Source organism: Schistocerca nitens, chromosome 2, assembly GCF_023898315.1.
Source record: "Schistocerca nitens isolate TAMUIC-IGC-003100 chromosome 2, iqSchNite1.1, whole genome shotgun sequence".
NCBI classification, from domain to species: Eukaryota; Metazoa; Arthropoda; class Insecta; order Orthoptera; family Acrididae; genus Schistocerca; species Schistocerca nitens.
The window spans coordinates 353207224-353215353 of NC_064615.1; the positions used below are offsets into that span (position 1 = coordinate 353207224).

Genomic DNA, 8130 nt, shown 5'->3' on the forward strand with positions numbered 1-8130 from the left:
CGAGGCAGGATTCGAACCTGCGACCGTAGCAGTCGCGCGGTTCCGGACTGAGCGCCTAGAACTGCTAGACGACCGCGGCCGGCACCACCATTTTTTAATCACTAAAATGAACAGTGCCCAGACAAATCACCTCCTTCTCTGACACCTGCATTGACTTCCAATAGTGAAAAATGTTCTTTCATAAATTTAACTGTTGTTGCTGTTACAAGTTTCTTTCATTGTCTTTTTACCAACTTTAAATTTCTCTAACATATTACAAAAAGTTTTTCGGTCTATGAAATCATTGGCTTTCCTGGAGTCGGGCATATCTGAATTATGAAAGAGCATGTCTATCTCAGGTTTCTTTGAGTTTATGATAAGCAACCGATTATCTTATAAGTTTTATTGGAAGTACCAAGTACTTCACCTCTTGGAGCCAGAAACTCACTATACGCAAACTTCATGTGGGTGGGGTTGAGGGGTCGAGGGAGAGATAGGCGTGTAGGTTTAGTGCGTATTTTCTTTGGAACATTGGAAAAATGATACACAACATAACTCCAATCCGATCAATATTCTTAGTCTATGAGAGATGCCATACTTATCAAATATGAATTACTTGATCTAATTTAACTCTTCCATTACCAACTATTACTAGTTAAATAAGTACAGAGCTGAATACAAAAATAAAACCATTCAGGTGGCATACCTTTAGCGTCTCAGCTATTTTCCCATTGTCAACATCTTGAATCAACTCAAAAAAGTTGAATCTTCTCCACTGAAATCAACATACAAAGCAGACAATTAATTATAATTTTCTTGTATCAATATTTAAATAAAATATTTGTCAAACAATTCAAATAATTATTTTGTAAGTGTACTTCATATTTCACACCCCCTTCAGAAGTAGACACACATCACAACATTAAAGATTTGCCAGCAGTATGAAAACTGTTTCAATAAATGAATATGGAGTATTAAAAGGGGTTCAAAAGACTACACTAAAAAACTTCAGTTTGTGTAAATGAAGCACCAACATCAGTCATAACAAAAATTGCTTCACACATAATAGAGCCATTGGCAAATATTAATTCAACATTCGGTGGAATTCCTTTGCTACATCTCATTTGTAAGTAAATTACGTACTGACCACAGATCACATTGACAAAATCATGTTTTCAACAATTACAAACATATAACAGCAAGTGAGAAACTGGAATCTTTGTATAAAACTGCCAGTCACGTACCAAAATAAATACACTCATTATTCTAGGCAAACAGCTTGAATGCAAACTACACATTATCATGAAAGTTAGAAAATGTATTAAAATTATGATCTAAATCTGATGCTATGTGATAAAGACTCAAAATATGAACTAAGGAAGTTTTTAAATCTTTTTGCTATATATTCGTTATGGTCATAAGTGCCCAAATCATAAAATACAGAGAGCCAGTTTCTGAGTAAAGCACTGTTTGGTTCTTGATGTTAGTTAACACACTGGAGACTAAACAGAATTAGTTGGTGGGTAAAACTACATCGACTAATGGCGAAAACTATGACTAATGATGAACATGCCATTTTTAAGACAACCAGTGCCCACACACAAATATTAAACCTTCTTCGTCATATTGCTAAGGTGAGTAAAGAGTAAAATGTATTCTACAACTTATGCTGTATCTGCCATAAAAACGAGAGATCAGATGGCGGCCCCCCCCTCCCCCCCCCCACACACACACACTAAGACGTAACGGATTAAAACACTGATACAGGATTACAAATTGAAGTATTATATGTAGTTCACAACAGCAAGCGCAAAGCCTGTGTGTCGTCACTTATCAGACGACAATGGTTGAAAAGAGTGCGCCCAATAGATACAGCAGCTAAAATTATCTCCTTGTGAGGACATGTGCTAGAAGAAATTTCCCAAGTTGTAGAAAGGGGGGGGGGGGTGTGTGTTTAAAACTCTCCGAGTTTGTACACAGAGAGAGGCAACCATTGTTCGTACCAGAGTCATCAAATGTTTCTAACAATGCTGATATAATGTGTGCGGACTTCACACCTACAAGGTCCAGGTACCTTAATTGATAGATTAGCAGCAGTATTAGTAACCTCATTCCTGACACGTTGCTGTGCCCAGGAGCATCTATGAATGACACGCTGGTACCAGCATCAGCAGGTGCGTGATGGCAATCCTACATTCACTTTACTAAAGGGCACAGAGGTTCTGGAGAGCACTGAGGGAATCTGGCCACATAATACATTTAGAGAATCTATGCTGCCAGATTAAGGGGCTAAAAGCCTGACAGTAAAAATCAAGCACTGGCCTAAAAGGCAAAACCTAAAACACTCTCCATCGACAACAAATGCACATCCTATACTGTGGTCACCATTAGAGCAACAAGAGTACATGAAAATGGTATCCTAAAGGTACTAATTGGACAAATGATCAAAGCTGGAGTACTGTTCTTCAGAAATGAAATAAGATGGACATGGACTTTTGCAAGAAGCCAATGGGAGGAAAGACTCTCAGTCTTTAGAAATGTGACAGGTAATGTGAAATGAAGTTTTCACAGAGAATACAAAAGCAGATTCCAGAAGGCTGCAAAGAAGCAGAATGTGCTAAAATGGATGCATAAGGTGGATGACTGGACACAGCATACAATCGGAAAGCTTATCTGCAGAGTAGAACATCACACCTAAATGACAGCATTAGTTCGGAAGCTCCCACCTAAACTCATATCTGGACTGGAGCAAAAGGCACCTGTGGCAACATGGATCATATGACGATGGTGGTGATGAATGGTGTTATGACAATGTAAGATAGGATGGTCATGCACATGAATATTCTATATCCCCATAATCAAGTTCTGATTGGGCTAAAGACTGATACAAACGACAAAAGACTGTTCTGTCTGTTTTAAATGAGGTGCCACTTAGATACATATGACCTTCAGAGAAAGGATACAATGTGGTATCACATAATGGAGGCCCATTTTAGTTTTCTATCAAGCATTAACCCCCAAAAATTTTGTGATATTGATAAATGGAAGAGCAGAAGGGTGGAGATGTAAGGATGACCTGCAAGGAACTACAACCACCAGATATTCATACAGACTGTTTTTCTGCTCCATATGTGGAAGCAGTTATCTTTGCTTCACAAATAGGCGTGGTCGAGGCAGTGCTGGCTTTGCCACTCAAGTAAACAGATCCGCTGAGACTTGCAATACATAATGAAATTATTGACAAAGAGAGAGAGCCTGATATTCTCAGTGCTAGAGAGTTGATAATGGGGTTGACTGCTGTAGCAAATAAGGCCAATCTTTTAGAACCTTCTGATGGTGGGACAGAAATAAAAAAAAATTGTGGAGAAGTTTTCTCTTGGAATGTTGAATAATAAATTATTTTCTAATGATAGGGAAATAAATCAATTATGCACAATTCAAACAAACTCTCCCAGTTGTGCAACAATGCTGATATCAGTGGTCACATGAATATTTTCACACCCACAGACATGGTCCTAGGCATCCACACAGCACACAAGCCTGCCAGGTTCGTCATACTGTATAGTCAGCAGTAGCAAATCATACAACTACCACAGCACAGACAAGAGACCTTGTGAGCCCAGATGTGTCAACACGAACTATTGTTAACAGGCTATTAGTAGTGGAACTATAGGTGCACACACACCTCTAGCCCGTCTTCCACTCACACTACAGCATTGATGTGCACAGCTCAATTGGTGCTGTTGGAGGATCACTTGGAGATGGAATGGCACACTGTGACCTTCAGTGATGAAAGCTGATTCTGCCTGCATGCAAGTGATGGTCATTAGCACATACAATGTAGACCTGGTGAGTGCCGTCTCGTAAAACACATTTGTCCAAGACACACTGGCCCCACCACAGGCCTTAGGGTATGGTGTGTGATAATCTACAATTCCTGTTCAACTTTAGTATTTCTGAAGGGGACACTAATCAGCACTCATTATAAGCACAATGTTGTTAGACACCGCCCATGTATCTCAAAGTGCTCTGCAAGACAGGCAGCAACATCCATGGCCAGCATGACCTCCAGACTACTTTGCCACATGTGGAGGCTACACCACATACTAATATGGTTGGGTCGATACCTAGTACCTCAGAACCACTTGTGCTATTGAAATATAAATGTTATCATTTCATGTACTGCATATGCAGTGTTGCAATACATCTTGAAGGAATTGGAAACCTCTAAAAGAGTGTGCCAATTTTTTCCCCCTGCAGCGCATTATCACATTAAACTACAAACCCTAATGGGGTTTTCATGGGAACAGATGGTTTTGGGCTGGAAGAGTTCTTGTTAGTAATGCCATCAAACATGTTAACAACTTGGAAATAAAGACCACAGTGATAAACCTGGGATTTTGATCAAGGATGTAGCTGCAACTAGGGAATGCACGCAGTAGCCATACACAAACGAAAATGAGTATTATGACATATACATAGGCTTTGCCAACTCATAACCAAATTGTCACCTTCAAACTTAATCCAAGCCTCATGCTATCTGACTGTCTCTATAAACCACCTTTCTGTCACGAAATATTGGTGTTACAATCTCAAAACCAAACTACCTTCATCCATAACTATACTTCATATTACTCTGTAGTTCACTCTTGACACTGCAGCCTCCTTAAGACACAAAGATCTAATGTACACTAGAATACCATATAATGGAAAATACTGAACTGATGGAAGCTGTTAGAAAAGAGGGAAGCATTCAGGCAGATGATGAAACATTGTCTCAAATGATGGATATTTTTTTGAAATGCAAGAATGTTTTAAGTTTCTCATATGATTCTGTTCCATTAAACTGGAATGAGAAAGTTCAAATCATTTCCCTCAGTTATATTCTATGCTATAATTCTGGGATTATTGTGTGCATTCCCAAATATTATTCCTACTCAACAAAAGGCTAATAGCTACCCTTTTTGTAACAATTACACTGTCAGTTCACAATCTTAAGATAGCTGATGTTCCAGCATTTGGGATATTAACATCATAGGTATCTCAGTACATACATTCTCTCAAGGGATTTGTAATTAGTAACACAGAGCTAAAAAGGAAATTAACTATTCACTATGTTAATACTTGACACACAAAAAATGAACTTGATCACTGAACAGAATAATGTTGCCTACACTTCTCATTTAAAAAAAGATTGAAACCTGAATGGAAAAGTCAACAATACATCTAAAACTCACGTTCAAGTGAAATACGTTATTGTCGAGTGCATCTATAAGATTTATTTGATACTTCAGTTCCTACTGGTAATCAAGAGTCTTTTACATTCCAATTTGGCACTCATATGCACATGCTATAACAAATCCATCGTTTCGCTAGTACTTTATCCTTCCCTCCCCTCTCCTATTTTCTGCTTTTATTAATAAATATTTTGTATAACACCTCTGCTGTTAACATTTTGCACACAGTTGAACTTCCATAGCTCCTTCCAAAGGGTAGGATGATATTTCAATTTTGATTTCAATTAATAACGACATACAAAATGGTGAGAAAACCTTCAGTAAAAAAGAAAGCATTTTGTTGCATTGTCACGATAGGTAAGGTTGACAGTTTTAACAGCGCCACAAAAGAACACATTAACAAGTAATCTATTTCTTAAGCTGCCCTAAAATTATCTTGCAACAAGGAATTACTGTTTCCGTTCCGGCATCGATCTGTACTGTCATACAGGCTACATCACACCTACAAGTGAACTGGAGAAATTAATAGGAATGTTATTAGTGATATTACATGAGCTTCGATTACGCGACGGTCGAGGGAAAATAACAATTCTTGTCATATCATACCTCTAGGAATGCCATCTTGTATTAATTTACTTATTTAGTACTTCTTATTTTTGGTTACACATCTCGCACATTAATAAGCCACATAAGCCTCTCAGAATACGAAATAACTTCATTTATCACATCTGTCAAACATGAATTTCAACCCACAACAACAAAGTGTTTACATTCTCCTTCTCCCTTCTAATCGACACCTAAGATATTGTTGGGAATATACTCCCCTCTAGCAGACGATTACAATCATTATGGCATAATGCGTTATACACGATTTGGTAAACACTGAAGATATGTTTGTTTGGATATAGTTTATTTTTCAGCACCATCACAGACAACTTCTATATGGATTTACCTGTTCGGCCGTCACCTGCTATCTTCCTCTGTCATAGCGTACGGATCTCCGTACCGGCACGTTCACAGGAGCTCAGTCCGTCAGTTCACCTGGTGATGGCGACATGTATGATCGCCGCAATATTGTGCCCGTTGGACACTGTAGATCGGCAGTACACCCGTGAATATTTTGATGTTCATCTGAAGAATTTAGGTATGTGGAATAGAACGATCACATAGACTCAGTCGTAGGTAAAGTAGCTGGTAGGTTTCAGTTTATTGGTAGAATACTAGGGAAATGCAATTAGCCTACAAAGGAGACTGCTTACAAATCAGTAGTGCTACCGCTCGTAGAATATTAATCAGGTGAGTGGCGCCCGTACCAAATAGACCTAAAAGGGGATATTGCACATATACAGTGAAGGGCAGCACGAATGCTCACAGGTGTATCTGACCAGTGTGATAGTGTTACAGAGATGGTGAAAAAAAAAAAAAACAGATGTTAGCGATGACTCCAGGAATGTACCACAGCTCCCATAGAGTTCGTGATGACAATATTAGGTTAATTATAGTACAAAAGTAGCTGTTTAAAAAAGGATTCTTCCCGCGCTCCAAGCGTGAATTGAACGGGAACAAAACTTTAATAACTGGTTCAATGGGGCGCATCCTCTGCCATGCATTTCACAGGGGTTTGTAGAGTATATATATAAGTGTTTAATTATTTATTGAAATTTTGTATGAGTGTGGCTGAAAAAAACTGTTTAAAAATATTTCCAACACTAAATGTAAATTGAAGTAATTACAGAGTACTATTGCCTACATAATGTTTTTTAATAGTATTCTGAATGCGTCTTTTGGACTAAGTTTGTCCTTAAGTACACATACGTCGCTTAGTGCCATCATAAGTATGTTGATATAGGGGATACAGATTCTGCAGTTAGGAATTTGAAGTGCCACTTGAATGCTACAGAATAAAGCTGTACGATAACTATAAAAGTTTTGTAGTCCAGGTGCCCTTTCAAACACCAGCGTTGCCTTGAAGAATAATGAAGAAAAACACGTGCGTAATTTTGTTTTCTCTTAATTTCTTACGCTGACAACAAGTTGTAGAAGTAACGCACACTTGTCCATGAGTACTCAACCCGAAAATAATCGCTTCACTTTGCAACGATAAAAGAAATTTTCATCGTACGATTTAGTACTGCATACGGACGGGATGACAACCAAATTTCATGGTAACCTTTCCGTTCGATAAGCACGTTAAGTTCGGACTCTCACTTGATGGTCTTTGAGAAGAGTAGACTATGTGCTCTTCGTCCTTCCTGCGCTGCATTACTTTCCAAGATGGTGGTAGGTAGTGAAGCGTGGGCCTGTGTTATCGCCGCTTACGGTGCTACACGTTCAGTGAATTGGCCTTAATGCCTCACCCACGCACTATGTCCAAGGAAGATGCTTGGTGACGGGAACGTGACGGGAATTGATGAGAGTTGTTTTGTCAGTGACATATATTTATTTTGCCATACTTCGCTAAGTGTTGCAAACAGATTCTTTAATGTCCGTCCTGGCGCATTGTACTGGCGTTACGACTTGATCACCGATTCTGGAGGGTACACACTCCTGTGATAAGAACGATGCGCTGCCGCGTAAATTGTGCAAAACAAAAGGTCGCGTCTCTCAATGGTCGGTACTGGCGCGACTCGCGAATCGTCGCTTCTTGCGCAGACGGATGAAAGACACCACTAAACGAAACAACGAGCAAAACTTCACGAGCGCGTTTGACAGGAGTCCTTTTAACTCGATCCACATGGTCGGCGGCGAGAACCATCGGAGACGTGTGTCGCGCTGCATTGTCCAGCACGCACTGCCTGCCAACTTTGTCTCGTGCAGGCCAGTGCGCCTAGCACCGTTGCCAAAATTTTGCGTAAAGCTGGGTTCACACACGCATCTAAAGTGGCGCCACAGCTTGTGGCTTTCTGTCGCGCAT

At 39.5% G+C, this 8130-nt stretch overlaps 1 protein-coding gene across 1 annotated transcript in view; it reads right to left on the reverse strand.

The window, feature by feature from the left end:
- Positions 1-6009, reverse strand: part of LOC126236168 (vacuolar protein sorting-associated protein 11 homolog) — a 193588-nt gene extending 187579 nt beyond the window's left edge. The window contains exons 1-2 of the mRNA XM_049945264.1: positions 5823-6009; positions 686-754 (exon numbers count right to left, since the gene is read on the reverse strand). Of these exons, the coding sequence (XP_049801221.1) occupies positions 686-754; positions 5823-5837 (84 nt within the window). The 5' untranslated portion in view covers positions 5838-6009. The remainder of the gene's footprint in view (positions 1-685; positions 755-5822) is intronic.
- Between the last annotated feature and the right edge of the window lie 2121 nt (positions 6010-8130).